Genomic DNA, 18124 nt, shown 5'->3' with positions numbered 1-18124 from the left:
AATTTGCACTCACATGTTTGTATATCTACATACAGGCAGACATAATTTAAAAAATTAATTATGCTATGTAAAGTGGGACTGTGTGATTTCATTCTTAGAGAGGACCTAATATAGTCAAATTTAATTAAAAGAAGCCATGAGTAGGATGGTGGTTCCCAGGAATAAGGGCTAGGTTAAATGAAGAGGTGTTCAAAGGGAACAAAGTTTAGTTATGCAAGATGACAGAGTCCTGGTACTGTAAAGCTTGCAAGGACAGTTAACACTCTTGTATTATGTACTAGCGCTGTGCTGAGTGAATGGTTCCTCATTGTCCTCCCAAGAGAAAACGAGGAACAAAGCCAGCAAGAGCATGGTAACTATGTGAGGTGATGGGTGTGGTGACTGGCTTGTGGTCACTTCACAATGTAGACATAGGTGTTCTATGTCAATGTAGATTTTAAGTATGTATTACTCGTTTTTCAAATATACCTTAGTAAAGCTGAAAAATAGAAGTTAAAAAAGGGATCCTAGAAAAATTAAGCTACTGGAAAAATTAAAGGAAAACTATCCAAGAAATATTAATAAAACACCATGTTACTCCAAAGAAAGATGTTCAGATTGTGTTGTTGAGTAGTCTTCCTGAAACATGGGTACTAAATACTGTGGAAATTATTCTGAGCTTTAGTTTCTTCTAGAAAATGGTGAGATGAAGTAATTCAAATCATTATTGTAAATATTAAATAACATGAAATATGCCAGACTGTAGTAGAATAAACATTTATCCCCTTATCTCTTTATTTGTTAGTTTTATAAATTTTATTATAAAAAGCCTTGCAAATAAAAAAAAATGTCACACACTCAAATTAACAGAACCAACGTCTATTTCAAATTGTAAATATGTGCAGAGATAGTCTTGAATGGAAGAGGGCCCATGACTTTTATCATTTATATTTACTACTCTTTCTTTTAAAAAGCTACCTTTTTTCCTGCTTAAGACACAAAGCAACTTTTTAATACTTAGTTGAGTTTTCTTGGTTTACTCAAAGCAGCTGGTTTACTTTGCACTAAAGTGAAGAAAATCCTGGTGTTAAGTCAGGACAGTGCTTAATAGTACTGTGTTTGCTGTCACTCAGAAATCCATGTTAAAATGTTGTTGTCTTTAGATTGTGCCTTACATTAAGAAGCCCTTAGCTATGTATTCAGATGATTTTTGAATCCCTATAGAGCTATCAATTTTAATACAATTGTAGAAAATATAGGGGTTTTGTTTGGCATCTATCTATCTGCCTGTTTGTTCGTCCGTCCATCCATCCATCCATCCATCCATCCATCCATCCATCCATCCATCCATCCATCCATCCAACCAACCAACCAACCAACCATCAAGTATTTTGGTTAATTGAGAAAAGCGGTAGTAGTTGAGGCTGGCCTCCTACTCGCTCCATAGCTGAGCCTAGCCTAGATTCCCTTTCACCCCCCAGTGCTAGGATTACAGGTGTTCTCCACCATGCCTTTATTAGGAAATAAAGTTTTTAAAAAGAAAAAGTCAAAAATGATTTATTCAGTGAAATGGTACATAGTCCTTTTGAAATTCTATATTTTATCAAAATAAAAACATTATTATATATGTGTCATAGATTTAGAAACGGTTGGTAATTAGATTTTTGAATCTGAGATTTCTTTTTTCTTGAATTAATGTTACCCCTTCTCTTCTGCCATAAAATGTTATACTTTAAATAAAATATTATTAATATAAAATATGGTGTATAACAATGGAAGATGGGAGACTAATTTCCTCCCGTGTTTTATTTTAAAATGGTATTTATTTCTCTAGCAATTCTAAAACCTAAACTAAATCAGTCTTATTATAACACTTGTTAGATTTGGTTTTGTGTTGTAATAGCTATCTCCTATATTGTTGAGCCTAAGGGTCTTTTCTACATAGCTGCTGCACCAGGTGAGTTCTTTTTAACAAATGAAGCAATTTACAGCACATAGGTTCTCTTCACGGTGAACAGTTGGAGATGGTGCTGCACTTCCTGTCCTTCCTTATATTAGCCACGTGCTCCATCTTGGAGTGTGTAGTGTATGGCCAAAGTCAAACTGATTTGAGTTTGTAATGTTTGTGCCTCACAAGGTTCCAAAGCCAGGTAGCATTGAGAAAGAGAAAGCCAGGGGTACTGTTCACCCAAGGCACAGCCACCCTTTCTAACCTGAGCCCACCTATCTTATATTGATATTATCACAAGATTTCATCTGAAAAACAGGGAGCACTCCATTTATCCTCTAAATTGGTGACTACAAAAGCAGAAAATCTGCTCGTAGATTCTCTGATGCCCTTTAGAGTGTTGAAATGTTTGATGTCTGTGTTTACCCCCATTACTGTTTGAAAGCATATCAGAGGGGAAGCCAGGAATGGGAAGTGGACCTGTGTCCTAGATCAGCTTGGGGAATTAATCACTTGAGCAAATAATAACTCCTTAGTTTGCCATGCTAAGCAAACACTCTTTACAACCACTTTGCCCTATGATTTGTGGTTCTGACTGTCATGGCCTCACTGTTTTATTGTAGAACTGTAAATGCTAGAGTGGAAGATAATGGCTTAAAAAAACAATTGGTAAACAAAAGGTTAGTATCGATAGCATGTAACTGTCGTGGGTACAGACTACCCACGACCTCAGGAGCCAGCTTTGGTTTCAATTTTCAACTCTGCTAATACAATAGGATATTAGTGTAATTAATTTATAAACATAATTTACAATATTTTAAGGTCTAATTTTGCAATTGCATAATGCTTTGTAAAAGCATGTCTGATTTTATGATGATGGCTTGCTTAAGTTTCATATACAACCTTATTTGGTTGTATTTTTGTAAATATAATCTGACCAGATAGGCAAAGTATAGCCTAGTGATTTAAAGTAGGTTTTTGTATATGAATTACTACAAGAGATGTATACTCATTAACATTATTTATAATAGCCTAAATTTTAATGATTATTAAGTATGTTATCTATTAAATCCATTGAAAATCCTTCCAATAACTATTAGCTTGATTTTTTTCCATGTTCTGTGATTCAAATATGTGATGTCTTCAGCAGTAGGATCTTACCATCAGGTTCTGGAGGGTAACCAAGAACATTGGCAGTAGCCTACAATGTTTGGTGGTCTTTGGGACCTCACTAGCCAAGGACTCCAAAAGAAGTAATTCAGATTTCTGGCACTGGGCTTTTATTTGTTAGTTGGTGTCTTGTAGGGCCATTATTTCCCCTATTACAGCCCAACTTTGTTTCAGTCTTTTAAAAGTATGTGGATAGATCTATTTTAGGAAGCTTCTGTAGTAGTGGGTTTTCATATTATGACTTTTTTAGAAGTCTTTAGTATTACTTATTCCTCCCAATTTCCTTCTTCTACCCTTCCCTCCCCTCCTCCACCACAGTTTACCCCTTTCTGTTCCATAATTTCCCTTTAACCCTTTATACTAGTGTATTTTTCTGCCCATGGACCCTTATTTATTTCCTGACCTCTATGGGTATTCCTAATGAAACACATATCTAAAGATTCAAAGCTAGCATCCACAAATGAGAGAAAACATGAAACATTTGTCTTTCTGTGTTCGGGTCCTCTCAGTCAGGATGATTGTTTTAAGCTCCATCTATTTACTTGCAGATTTCATAATTTTGTTTTTCTCAATAGCTAAGTAATATTCCACTGTGTAAATATGTAACATTTTCGTTATCCATTCATCAATTGATGGGCATATAGTTTCCAGGCTGTTGTGAGTAGAGCAGCAATGAACGTGGATGAGCATGTATCTCTGTAGTAGGGTATAATAGAGTCCTTTGCTGTATTGCTAAGAATGACATCGCTAGATCCTGTGGTAGGTATATATATTTTCAGCTTTTTTGAAGAAACTCCATACTGATTACCATAGTGGCTATAGCAGTTTGTACTTCTACCAGCAGTGAATGAGTGTGCTTCCCTACATCCATACCAGCATTTGTCACTTGTTTCTTTGGATCTTAGCTATTCTTAATGGGGTAAGATAAACGTAATTTTAATATGCATGTCCCTGATGGTTGAGAATGTTGAGCATGAAAAAAAAAATGTTTCTCAGCTGTTTGTGTTTTATCTTTTGAGAACTCTATTCAGGTCCATGCAAGCCTCATTTTTAATTTTTTTGACATTTAATTTTTAAAATCTTTTATATTCTAGCTACTAACTCTGTCTGATGTATACCTAGTAAAAACTTTTTCCATACTGGGGCTGTCTGTTGACTCAAGTGCCAGTGTCTTTTGCTGTATAGAAAGACAGAACAGCTCCTAGCAAGCATCCATGCTCATCAGTTCCTCCCTGACATGCTTCATATTTCACCCAATGTTCCTGGAACAGAGACCACATGATATAAGCATGTTTCAAACCATTACTTGTGGGTTTCAAGTGACCAGTTTATTACTAAGTTTTGTAGAGCAGCTCACTTACAGATGGAACATATGTAGTTGGATGTGTGTTCTTCAAATACATTAAGAGGCCAAAGACAATATACAGAAAAGACTTAGTTGTAAATTTTCAAAAATTGTTATTGTTGATATTATTATTATCATCTTTGTGTTGGTTATTTCGCTTTGCTTCAAAATACTATTTGATTTGTGCTTGTCAGACTAACCAGGTTTGTGTGTGTGTGTGGGGGGGAGGCTGGGTATGTGAGTGTTTACCTGCTCATGAAAGGTTTCAGTGGGCTAGTGAATACAAACATGAACAGGGGCTCAGTTTGAATATTCATTATTTGAAACCAGACTTTATTTGTTTACATATCTGAAGTGAGCAAAAGTTAGAGTCCTCATAACTAATCAAGTAGTATGAAGTCTCAAAGGTTTCGGTGAAGATCGCATTGGGTGTTTCTATTCCATGGAAGTTATTCCAGGCCTTATAAAGAACTTTGCTGAGAGTCTGAACCAAAACAGTTCCCTGGAGAACTTCTTGTATTGAGCTCTGTGGCTTTGGGAAATTACTTTGTCTCTCTAGGTTTAGATTGACAGATGTATCCATCAAATGCAGGTGCATGGACTAGATGGCCTTCCAGGATTCTCCCGGCTCTAATGCATTCTCAGGTGGTTGTTGTTGTTGCTTTGGTTGCTCATTAACTGTGAAACTAATTTTTTGAAATTTTCATCTGTAATAGAGTTTTGAAACCTAAAGGAAGAAAATAGGCTAGGGCAGCATACAGATTTCATTAAAGACAGGTCAAACTCTTCATCTATTCCTTGAACTGTATGCTGTATAAAGTGGATGGGGACGCAGTCAGCACTCAACTTTCCTCCTGCAGACTGTAGTGTGTATTGCATATAAACAATGTCCGCCCTCAGCTGCCCTGCAGGAGGAATTTAAAACTTAATAAAAGCAAAGATTGTGCCTTTGACAGTAATTGAAAAGTAAGCTATCAGAATCTCAGTTTTTGACTGCCATTTTGTATAAAAAAAAATGTGAAGACATCAAATTATGTGAAAGGATTTTCATTGTTGGTCATCTCTCTAACACTAATTGGCTCTGGTGAGTACAGTCAGAATGTTTTAAGCCCAGTAGAGAAAGCTTTTTCAATAGCAATATCATTTTTATTAGACAGTTGCTCAGCACGTACAGTGTCCAACTTCTGACAATGTTTCATTGTAAAGCAAGGACTTTTCAGATGTTCTCCAGCCAGTTATGCAGCTGGGTGGAGAGAAAATTAACATTCTATTCCAATTCCTGCAATAATTACTTCCTCTCCTAAAGTACCAGATATATTTTCATCCTTTCCAGTTAATATGCAAAATGTTAAGTGTTGTCATTTGTCATAAAATTAAGTATATCTCCTTTTCAAATTTGCAGTAATATTTGATAATCATCATTCAGAACAGTGACCAGAATAATAAAATGATAGCTCTGTTCTTTCCCAAGAACTTTTGACTTTTCTTCCTGCATTTTAATTGCTGTGCTGAGTTCCAGATCTGAGACCACTAAAAAGTTTGAGATTGACCTTTGAAAGGGTTTGGGGAAAGACTAGCTTATCAGACATTTTTCTCCAAAAAGATGGAGACACAGATTTAAATAGCAATGTGTGAATTCAAACTAAATCTGTCTTAGATGTCTTAGATCTATTAGTTCCTAGACTTCAGTATCCTTTTTAAAAAGTGTACAATATGGTGCTTTCTTTTGAATACTGTGGAGACTACCTAATAATGAGAAGAAGGTTCATGCCTAATACTAACTGTCACTGTAAAATGATAGGATTTCTTTAGTTGGAATGGCTTAGCATCTTTTGGTTTCCATCAGGTAACAGTGCAATAGTTGGCTGTGTAAAAATTCAAGGAGTGTAACTCTGGCTTTCTTATAATTTCCTATGTTATTATTAGAGTCAGAGAAAAGGTTGGAGAAAAAAGATTTCATAACAGGAGGAGGAGGGAGAAAGAATAAATTTCCAAAATCATGCAAATTATTGTACTCTGATAATTTAGTTGGAATTTAAACTCTACTCAGTAAAAATAGATGCTATTTCTTACATAAATAAAACTGAGAGCCAGTTTCTTTCCATTTTTGATAGAATACCTAATTCATAACTGAATTAATTTTTTAACATACAAAAAAAAAACAACCCTAGGGTGGCAGCACTCAGTAAGAAACCGTGTGTTTTTTGACTCTATTTTGTTGCCTTTAAGTCCTTTGCAGATGTTATAATGAACTATACTTTCCCCGCTCACTCTTTAATCAGTCTCCTAATTTCCTTGTGCTCTTCCTTGAGTTAGTTGATCTACCCTCACAGTAAGGCAGGGAATGGAATAAATGCTTTACTATGCTCTCTCTTGCATGAAGCTTTTTGTATATTTAAATTGCATAACCCCACCTCCATTCCAATTTATTATTTTCTCTGTCTGTAGATATAAGGTTCTTAATGTTGATGATTTCATCAAATGAAGGTGGATAGTTGGTTGTTCTCTGGCTCTTCAACCCCTTTTAGGTATCTTATCAGGACTCCTTTCTGTAATGAACACCCAAAATATATTCAGCAGTCCAAATAGTCAAGAAAATTATATTTGATATTCTGTGTTCCTCATATTCATCATTTGATGTGACAGTCATGCTCTTATTTGGACAGTGTTTCCTTTAATATCTACCTCTTCTCTCTACCCTCACCTCTCTCTGTTGACAGCTTAAGGAGGTATATTAATATGAAGACTATAGACCATATTTAACTTAGGAAAGTTGGAGCTACTTTAAACACACTAAACCATTATTCTTTGCAAATAGGAAGAAGAAGGCACCTATGATCACACCATTGAGTTCCGTAGAGGAGGTGATGGCCAGCCACGGAGATCCACTCGGCCAACACAGCAGTTTTACCAACCTCCTCGAGCTCGGAACTAATGTGAAAAGGTAAAATTGACATGGTGTGGTAGTTTTCATAAAAAGGAAGATGTAATTTGTGTTCAGTAAAAATTGATCTGTTGATGTTTCATGTAATGCAGCCTTCAATTGACATTATGGTTTGCCACTTTTCCACCAACCTTTTCTGTTGTTGGTCTTTACTCTTTTTGGGGGCCTGCCACACAGCTCCCAAATAAATCACACACAGAGATTTTTTTTTTATTTAAGAAATTTTTATTAATTTTACTTACCAATCAAATCCATCCCTGGTGTATGAACAGGCTTTTTGAAAACCACTACTTATGGTGGGATACCTCACACAGCCTTGAGGCAGGGGGAGGTGCTTGGACCTGCCTCTACTAAATGTACCTCCCCATGGGAGGCCTTACCTTCTTGTAGGAGGAATGGGGGTATGGGCTTTGAGGGGGAAGCTAGGGGTTGGAAGGAGGAAGAGGAGGGGATCTTTGATTGGAGATGTATTCTTAATTATAAATGTCTGGCCTTAGCTTGGCTTGTTTCTTGCCAGCTTTTCTTAACTTTAAATTATCCCATCCACCTTTTGTCTCTGGACTTTTATCTTTCTCTTCTGTAATTCTTATTTTCACTCCTACTCCATGGCTGGCTGCATAGCTGGCCCCTTCTTTTCTCCTTCTCTTGCTCCTTCTCTCTCAGATTTCTTCTATTTATCCTCTCTGCCTGCCAGCCCTGCCTATTTCTTTCTCCTGCCTCACTATTGGCCATTCAGCTCTTTATTAGCCCATCAGGTGTTTTAGGCAGGCACAGTAACACAGCTTCACAGAGTTAAACAAATGCAACATAAAAGTAACACACCTTAAAATGATACTCTACAACACTTTTCCCCACAAATGCTTCTAGAAATCCTTTGCTCCACGCCTACTGTCTTAGTTACTGTTCTATTGATGTAAAGAGACACCATGACGAAGGCAGTTTATAAAAGAAGTCCCATTTCATTGGGGACTTGCTTATAGTTCCCAAGGCTTAGTCCGTGATCATCATGGCAGCAAGCAAGCATGGCGATGGAATAATGGCTGAGAATTCACATCTCATCCACAAGTTGCAGGCAGAGAAAGGAAGACTAACCAGGCCTTTGACTGGGTTTTGAAAATCTCAAAACCCACTTTTAGTGACACACCCCCTCCAAGAAGGCCACTAACTGGGGACCAGTTCAGATAGAGATGAGTAATGTGTTTATAGTATTCTACCCTTTATCTCCCTACTCCAACTCCTCCTGTGTACTTCCTAAACCTGCCAGCCCCCCATCCCTTTTCTCGTTCTTGATTTCTGCAGTTGGTCTAATTGTGTACTCACATGTGAAAACGTAGCACTAGGATCCAGAAATCTGATAGAACAGATCTCATTCCTGAGTGCTTTTGTATTGCTTCATACAGTTTCGCCTATTTGAAAAAGAGGGATGTTTGCAGTGTACCATCAAGAGTCAGAGAAAAACACCAGGACTGCTTACTGAACTGTGATGTGGAGGCTGTTTGCTGTTTATCTATACGTGTTCGTACTAGTTTCAGAAAGAACAGCTATCTGACAATCATCTTCACTAGGGAGAAAGCCTGTAGTCAGGAGATACAGAAACTGGTCTTGGGCACCAGGCACTTGACAAAGACCTTATTTATTAATATGCTTTTGGAAGGAAATACTTTCCCTGTCTGGTTATCGACCTGTCTTGTTGTTTTCTCTCCATCATGCTAGTACTTTTGAACAGTTTAAATTTCCCATTGGGCATTTATCATCCTACAGATATTACGGACTTAGTATATTTTCTTCCAGTGCCTTCCAAGACTAATGAGAATTTTCCAGGAACTCTTCCCATCTCTTCTTTTTAGCTATTAGTTCTGCTAACGTTTTTTACTCAGGTTGTATTTTCCCCTGATAAGTGGCCAGCACTAGCTATTGAGTCCTTGAGGTGCAGAGAGTGTGAATTGAGGTGTGATGTAAGTGGGGGTGGGGGAACAAATTTCAAAGGGGGGAAAAGTAAATTATCTCAATAACTTTGTTGATATAAGCTGAAATAATACTTTAAATATATTGAGTAAAGTGTCATTAACATTTAGACTACTTGTACCTCCTGATTTTTCAGCTGAAAACCGTTTCTGTGCTGTGTCTCCTTCAGTTCCCATAACTTATTCATGTTTGAAACTACTTCCAATGTTCTAATATAAATACAGAATTTTTCCTTTTCTAACATTTAACTTCGTATCTCATGGTCTGCCTAAAGCCAGAGCCTAATGCTAATTGACTTCCGAACTAGCCGAGCACTTTCCCAGCACAGCACTTTCTCCTTTTATCATCTGTGCACTCGATACAAGGCCGTCAAACAAACAGTCCTCCCCAATACACAGATCAAAGAGGAGCTGCTTCTTGACTCTGGGCACTTTTCTGTAGCATATAAGAACTGGTTCTCGTGATTGTTTTTTTTGTTAAAGCAGAATCAAAGTCTATACAAGGCTTTAAAGGACTTCACACTGTAGAAGATTGAACATACACTCTTAAAAGAAGTTCCTTGTGCTTACTATTAAATGTCCCTTTAGAGTAGATGAAAATAGAATCTTTTTCCAGCTTTCTGGGGATTTTAAATCCTTTAAAACAGTTTTAATGAAGCTAAAGGTTTTCGGCAGGATGTCAGGTTTCTTGGAGCTGCCTTTTGGGTTGATGGAAAAGGACAGGATCCAACAGGCTGGAAATGGAGAAGGCAGGGAAAGCTAAGGTGTACCCAGATGGGGAGGGCCCAGTCCTCTCAGCCTTCCAGGAGTTTCTTTCATGTATTTTATATGTTTGGGTTCATGGAAATTTTTCTTCAGAGGAGTACACTGCTTAAAAATACATTATACACCGTGGCCCTGAGGTAACTGGCTTAACCATATCAAATGGCACAATGCAAACATTTCCTCATCAACTTAAGTGTCATAGTCTTACTTTTTATGCCCCCTAACTTAAAACTTTAATCTTGGATGTTCTTGGAGAGACCATGAATGCTTAGCACATGACAGGCTCTGGATTAAATACTTGGCAACCAAATAAAATTAATAAGTCAGTCTTTCACATGGTCCAGACACTTGTTTGGGTTGTATTGTTTTCAGGGGGAAAAAGGTGACACTAAAATTTTAGATTTCTACTATCAACAAAAAAATGAATTTTGGATGGCAATCTTATTGTGTATCATTTTAAAAACTACTTTACCATAAAGTTAACTCAAAACTAAAATGAGCAAGACATGCAGTGTTGGCTGGGGAAAATTAATTTTACATTTTAAAATTCAATATATTATCAAAGCCTATGAAGTAGAATAAAATATCTCTGAGAAACTATTTTGAATGGGATATTCAGCAATAAGATACATATGCTTCCTATTCTTGTTACAAAATGGAACACTTATTTTTTTCTTCTCATTTTCTTTAAGTTTCTGTTAACTTAAACATCCAATAAGAAGATACACACTGGTAGTCAGCCATTTGAATTTCCACAATTACAAATATTAAGTTATATATGGTAAAGAATTTTTTCTCAAAAATTACTTTGGATAGTGAGAAATACTTTAGGCATTTCTGTTATCACTTCTAAAAATATATTTTTAAAAGTCCATTCATTTATTTTGGGTATGTTCCTGGGGCATAAGTGACACAGAATTTTATGTATAGTTTTGCCTGTTATTTTCCATGAACATTTTTTGGTAAATACTCTATACAACCCTACTTCCCTGCTTCTCCAGTGAGGAGACATGCCCGACTCACTTGGGTCTAGTACTAAGGCCAGTACAATAGGCTATCAAAGGAGGACACACACCTTTGAGGCAGGGCCAAGTGAGCGAAGCCGGTCATAGGCAAATGGATGACATCCAGATAGCCAAGTGTGAGAGAAAGTGGTGATTAATCAGATCTGGTATTTGAGGGGAGACAATCCCAAATTCCAAAATTCTAGTTCCTAGACACTGTCTGTCATTGTTCTGTTGGAAATGTGAGTGGATATAGAAAATTGAATGTTATACACAGCTCTCTAGACAGTAAAGCTGACTGAACTTTGGACACTAGAAGTTATAATGTGACAGGGGTCCCAGGAACTACATAAATTCACAGGATCAGCCAGGGCATTCATTGTAGGGTGGAATCTGAGAACACTGAAGAGGAGAAAGGTGGAGAGATGGACACAGTCGTCCTTAGCAAGTGGATCTTGGTGGCCACAGTAGACTGTGAACCAAAAGTGAGTGTTACAGATGCTTACTGATGCTTTTGTGACAAACTGGAGTTTCAATGTGATGTGTTTGGTATAGTTATGAACTTGTGAGTAAGAATAAGAAGATCCCAGTTAAACTTGAATATTGCTGTTGGTTTTAAGTAGAATTAGAGGACCTGGTCTGTCCACTGTTTGAGTAGTTCAAGTTGTATGTTTGGCTACAGATTAGCTGGAACTCCCTAGTGTTATGAGGGTCAGCAGTATGTACTATGAACTCATTCTGGACTTTGGTCTTAGTTTCTTTTCTTTTTCTTTTTCTTTTCTTTTTCTTTTTTTTTTTTTTTTTGGTTTTTTTGAGACAGGGTTTCTCTGTGTAGCTTTATGCCTTTCCTGGGACTCACTTGGTAATCCAGGCTGGCCTCCAACTCACAGAGATCTGCCTGGCTCTGCCTCCCGAGTGCTGGGATTAAAGGCATGCGACACTACCGCTCGGCTTAGTTTCTTATTTAATGGGAGAATGATCTTCACAGTTTATAACCAGAAACCTTGAAATGAATAGCTACCTGTAGATATCATGAAAATCCTATGACTGTTTGTTCTCTAAGGTCCAGTTTTAATACCATTTTTAGCTAGTAAAACCTATGTTTATAGATGTAGGTTATTTTTTGACAACCTTGTGCAGCTTTTTTTTAAATAGATTTTTTTTTTTTTTTTTTTTTTTTTTTTTTTTTTGGTTTTTCGAGACAGGGTTTCTCTGTGTAGCTTTGCGCCTTTCCTGGAACTCACTTGGTAGCCCAGGCTGGCCTCGAACTCACAGAGATCCGCCTGGCTCTGCCTCCCAAGTGCTGGGATTAAAGGCGTGAGCCACCACCGCCCGGCTAAATAGATTTTTTTATATCAGATTAGGAAAATGATCTTTATCAACATAGCTATTGGCCTGTGTGCCAGCAGGACTGGCATTATGTAAGAATATGAGCATCCAAAGTTCAAGCTGGCAAAATGGTTCAGTGGGTAAAGCATTTGCCACACAAACCTGACCACTTGAGTCTGTTTTTGGAACCCACATAAAGGAAGGAAAGAATGTACTCCACACAGTTGTCTCTTGACATCCACATGTATGCCATAGTACACATGCTGTCCCCCATCACGAAGGCACAACTACTTTATTAAAGAAAAGCAGCATGCGAGAGCTCTGTTTTCTAGTCACGAGTCTGCTTGCTTGGAAGACTTTGGAGCTGTGTGTTTGCAGTGGTGGATTACCTGTCCCTGCCCAGCACTTTTTCATACGCAAAGCTAACCCAACATGTTTTTTATGATTATGTCAGCTCTTGTCACCACTGACTTTTGTGGTTTCAATACTATGGTACCTAGTGCTGAGAGGTGCTCAGCACTTAAGAGCACTTGCTTCTTGCTCTTACAGAGGATTGAGTTCAGTTCCCACATCAATGTTGGGAGGCTCACAGCACCTGTAACTCCAGCTTCAAAGATCTAACACCCTATTGTATCCTTCAAGGACAATTGTACACATGTGGACATGTGCGTGCACTCACACATGCATACATGTGCATGCAAATAAATAAAAATGAATCTTAAAAAAAAATTCAGGTACCGAACAAGGTGGGGAACAGGTAGAGGGAGGGGACAGATGACAGACCAAAGCAAATGATAAATGACCTGGGTGGACTAATTCATTTCAGAGATCTACTACGAAAATGTTGACGTGGGTAAGGTGGGGTGGAGAGCTGATTTGGTCTCTCATTTAAGACTTCCTTTGTGAAGGAGCTGTCACTTAATCCAAGTTCCTGAAATCAGTACCTAGTAAGAAAGGATCTAACAGCTCCAGAGATATACTTTAAAAAAAATACTATATATATATATATATATATATATATATATATATATATATATAATTTAATTTTGGTGGGTTTTGTTTGTTTGTTTGGTTTTTTGTTTTTGTTTTGACAGGATTTCTTTGTGTAGCCCTGGCTTTCCTGGAACTCACTTTGTAGACCAGGCTGGCCTCAAACTCAGAGATCCACCTGCCTCTGCCTCCTGAGTGCACCACCATGACCACTGCTTTGCCACACTTTTGGTGTTTTAATGTTACTTTTTATAGACTTATATTTATGAGCTAGGTTGTTTCATCTAATTTATTATATTTGAGATTACTGATATTTATATGAACATTTCACTTTTTAAAAAAGTTTCAGTAGGTTTATGCCTTCCTTAATAAAGTATAGAAGAAGTACTATGAGGTCCAATTTTATTTTGTTTTTTCTTTTTTAAACAGATTTTTTTGTGAAGGAAGAAGCTGCTGACTAAAACATCCTGGAAGCCCATTCATAGATTTTTCCACTTCAGAATGAGACTCACCATCCTGGATATGATATTTGGAGAAAGACAAAAGCAGTTTTTAGGGAAAAGTTTCAACCTACTCAAAGCAAGGGGGAAAATACTAAGTTCAGTAGAGCAAATATCTTTACAAGTGGAAGGAAAATTTTTTCTTCTGCCATCAATAAAACCATTGTGTTATTATATATGTTGTACTGTTTTACTTGACTGTTCCTTTTCTTGGTGATCTGGCATTAGCCCCATACTAATTGCCTTCTATGTAATATCTTATGGAAGCCTTCCCCCATAATTACATAATATACTAACTGTGTAGCTAACCATATTTTGTATTAAAACAACCTGAAGCCAAATAGTATTATTAGTATGGTAACAACTATCAAATATAACAGAAGAATTGAAAAGTTAATGGTAGCATGAATCTTAAAGTACTTATTAATAAAATCAAACCTGAGGCCAGTTATTTGGGTGGATGTTGGAAGATGAAAGAAGCAGAACAAGCCACAGCTTCCTTACCTTGACAGTTCCTCAGCTGATCCTGTTTCCTCAGATTGGAAGCCTCTCAGTCCTTATCCAGAATGGATCTCAGCTGAACTGTTGCTCAGAAGCCTAAAAGCTTAACCATCCAAAAGCTTCTAGTTTCTGGTCTTCATGCATTAAATACCTTTCTGCTTTCTGCCCTCACTTCCTGGGGTTAAAGGCTCACTTCTTGGGATAAAGGTGTGAGTCACCATGCCTGGCTATTTACAGTGTGGCCTTGAACTCACAGAGATCCATGCCTCCAGAAGGCTAGGATTAAAGGTGTGAGTGCCACCATTTTCTAGCCTTTGTATCTAGTGGCTGTTCTGTTCTCTGGCCCCAGGTAAGTTTATTAGGGTGCACAATATTTTGGGGAACACAATATCACCACAGTTAATATGTAATTTATAGCACCTGACAGTTTTTGCAGATGTAATTTTAAAAGCAGGTATTCCCTTTTAAATGTGAATTGTATTCGTAGGGTGCATTTGGTTGCAAGTAGTGGAAAGTTATCTCAGAACCTCAGATCACAGAAGGAATTGACTGACCCACTCCATGGCTCTAACCGCAGGATATATGTTTCAGGATTGGCTTAACTTAGTGATTCATCTATTGGAGATGTTATGAAGACTGATTTTTGTACCTCTCATTTCTGAATTCCCTGGGATCAGCTTCGTTCTAGGACAGACTTGCCACATGTGACCATAGATGGTGTCTAGCAACTTCCTGGGCTGTTAAATCTAGGTCTAGGTGAGGGCTTCTCTAAGTGTGTTCAGAAATGAAGCTTAGGCCACATTTACCTGTACTGGGCAGTTTGTCTTCCTGTAACCAGAAATCCCACCAGGGTTTTAGGTTATTTCTAGCCTGGTCTGAGCACCTTAGCTTTAGGGGCGGGGGGGGGGGGGGGGATCAGTAGGCTGGATTGGAAGCAGAGACTCTGCATCTGAAAGTCAGTTTCCGAAGAGGAAAGGAGGGGTGTTGTGGAGGACCTAATGACCTGTTATCTGAGCTATACCCTCTTCATTTAGTGGACAGTTTTCTTATCAGCTGGAAGTCAAAAGTTATCAGTGAAATTGAAGGAGTGAGAAGGAAGCCGGGACAGGAAGGATGGAGAGAGGAAGAGAAGAAGAAGGGAAGGGGGATATGAAGGTGAAGAACTGACCGTTCTCTCAAAGCCAACCAACTCTTTGTTTTCTTTGTTTCAACCCACAGCTGGTAGCAGATGTGACTGGCAGGACTATTTGGATTTTATTGCTGGGTATCATAGTGGGGTCGGTCTGAATTTTGATTTTTTTTTTTTTTTAAAGACCTTCAAGTGACTCTAATATGTGTCACAGGTTGCCTATAGTAGTTTTGACGAGTTTGAAAACTAAGTCAATAAGGGAAGAGATAAAAGAATTTAAGGAAATGAGTTTGAGGGCGTTTAGAGCAAGATTCTTAAACTTTTTCTGTTTAGCTCCTTTTCTCCTGAGTATATAAATACAGGTATATGAGTCAAACATTCACTGATAATATTTTATAACAGTCCTTTGTATGCACATCATTTTACCATTGATTAAAGATAAAAGCAAATTTACTGAGATGAATGATTATTGAAAGATACCATCTTGGCTGAATATGTGATTTTGTAGGATATGGAGCATCTTTGGTATTTTTCAAGGTTGATCAATATTTTGATTTTCTAATTGTCAGTGCTGAGACTACCACTTTGCATAAATACATAGTACAGAATGGCAGTGTGTGTAGGGCCATTTTATAAAAGTAGAAATACTGCCATGATCCAAACCAAAGCTAATTTAATAACTTTAAAAATAAGCAGTCTGAAAATTCAAGCACTATGACACAATATAATTTAAAGATACAATATTTCTATAATCAAATCATGACCCATCTCTCAGAACAGACAACTTTATATACAGTAAAAACTACTGTAATTCATTAACATGCAATGCTCTGCATCCTGTGCCAAGGTATTTCAGGTGATAGGAGTTGAAATGAAGGCATGGACACTGCAGAGCATGAAGGGTGTTGCGTTCAGAACCCAGGCAGCAGTAAAGTCATGCAACGCAGCATGGGTAAGTGCTGCTGGGCACACCTCAGATTCATTGAGCGTATTTGATTTTGAATTAATGTTTGGCCACTGAGCATTCAAAAGCTTACCATTGCCAGTTTTTTTAAATTCCCCTCATTCAGTGCCACCACACTTGTATGGGGTGGTGAACCACAGTTAGAAACCTGTGGTTTAGAACACTGTGTCTTTGCACTTAGCTGGGGGCAGCAGCACTAACACGGTGCTCATCTGTTGTAGCTTCTCCGTAGAAGGCAGTCGTGTTAACTAGTAATTATCATTGCTCATTAGTCCATAAGAAGATTTCCGACATTTGACATTTGAGTTGACCCAAAGACACAGTGGAAGGTTTAAAGTGACATAAGAATCAGCCTAATGTACTGACTGCTGGGGGCTGCTTGTAGGCACTAAAGGATGGGTGGGTGTTCATTTCTGATGCAACCAGACACGTTTGGCCGACTATATCTAAACTTCATTTCCAGTGGGACTTGTTGCTGTTTAGGGCAGCTGCAGGCCAGCTGTGTGGGTGATGTGTGTGTAATAATAGTCACTGATTTTTGCCAGAGTTTTTCTATGGCCAGAACTATGTGAAGGATTGATCATCCAAAATTTCTTCTAATCCTTACACAGCTCTGGGAGGCATGGATTGTTATTTCTATTCCATAGTAAAGTAGGAGGTGGCCCCCAGAAAGGTTAAGTCAACTTACCAAGCTCACAGAGTAGAGAAGCGTTAGAGCAAGGTTCCAAAGCAGGTTAGCCACAGGAAGCCACCTCCACTCTCAGGGCCTACCAAGAAGCTTTTACGGTGTCCCTCTTTCCCCTAATTTTTATTTAGTATTAGTTTGTCTTGGTTATGGTGTATTCTGCTGTGTTGGCAGCCATGACGGCTATTCTTGGTTGTCAACTTGACGGAATCTGGGCTTAAATGAAATTCAAAACCCAGGGCACATCAGTGAGGGATTTTTTGCTTAATTTGAGGTAGGAAGATCCAGATCTTATGAGATGAAGAAACTTGCCTATTTCTTCAGGATCCCAGCATGTAGTGGAGACCAGCTGAGACATCCAGATTTGTGGGCTGAGCAACTTTTGTATTCTTGGCCTTTCCATTCATAGCCAGCCATTGCTGGATTAGTGGGATCATAGCCTGTAAGTCATTAGAATAAATTGTGTGTGTGTGTGTGTGTGTGTGTGTGTGTGTGTGTGTGTGTGGAGAGAGAGAGAGAGAGAGAGAGAGAGAGAGAGAGAGAGAGAGAGAGAGAGAGAGAGAGAGAACATATATATGTTCTGCTACTCTGGAGAACCCTGACTAATACAATAGCACCTTAGATCAGTTTACATCTGTCTTGCACATAGTGTGAAGTTTTCCTCCTGGCTCCATGGTGGATATGGTTTCCTCCTTACGGCCTCTTTATTTCTCCTTGTTTCAAACCTCTGCCTTCCCTTTGATTTTCCATATTTATATTCTTGGCTCAAGTTGATTTTTTTTTCTTACCAGGGCAAACTATTTTATTACAGCTAAAAAAATCTTTTATATAAATTTACTCAGTAAATATTTACTAAGTACTGCATTCTAGCCTTTATGTTACAGCAGGATCAACCTTATCTCTAATT

The 18124-nt window shown here is 38.0% G+C and overlaps 1 protein-coding gene across 3 annotated transcripts in view; it reads left to right on the top strand.

Moving 5' to 3' along the window:
• Tdrd3 (tudor domain containing 3) overlaps window positions 1-14116 on the top strand; it is a 169076-nt gene extending 154960 nt beyond the window's left edge. For all 3 annotated transcript variants that reach the window (XM_028879016.2, XM_028879011.2, XM_028879026.2), the window contains 2 exons: window positions 7261-7386; window positions 13868-14116. In XM_028879016.2, coding sequence (XP_028734849.1) covers window positions 7261-7377 — 117 coding nt within the window. In that variant the 3' untranslated portion in view covers window positions 7378-7386; window positions 13868-14116. The remainder of the gene's footprint in view (window positions 1-7260; window positions 7387-13867) is intronic.
• The last annotated feature ends 4008 nt before the right edge of the window (window positions 14117-18124 follow it).

This window comes from Peromyscus leucopus, chromosome 9 (assembly GCF_004664715.2).
Source record: "Peromyscus leucopus breed LL Stock chromosome 9, UCI_PerLeu_2.1, whole genome shotgun sequence".
Taxonomy (NCBI): domain Eukaryota; kingdom Metazoa; phylum Chordata; class Mammalia; order Rodentia; family Cricetidae; genus Peromyscus; species Peromyscus leucopus.
This window is presented reverse-complemented; position numbering and strand designations above follow the sequence as displayed.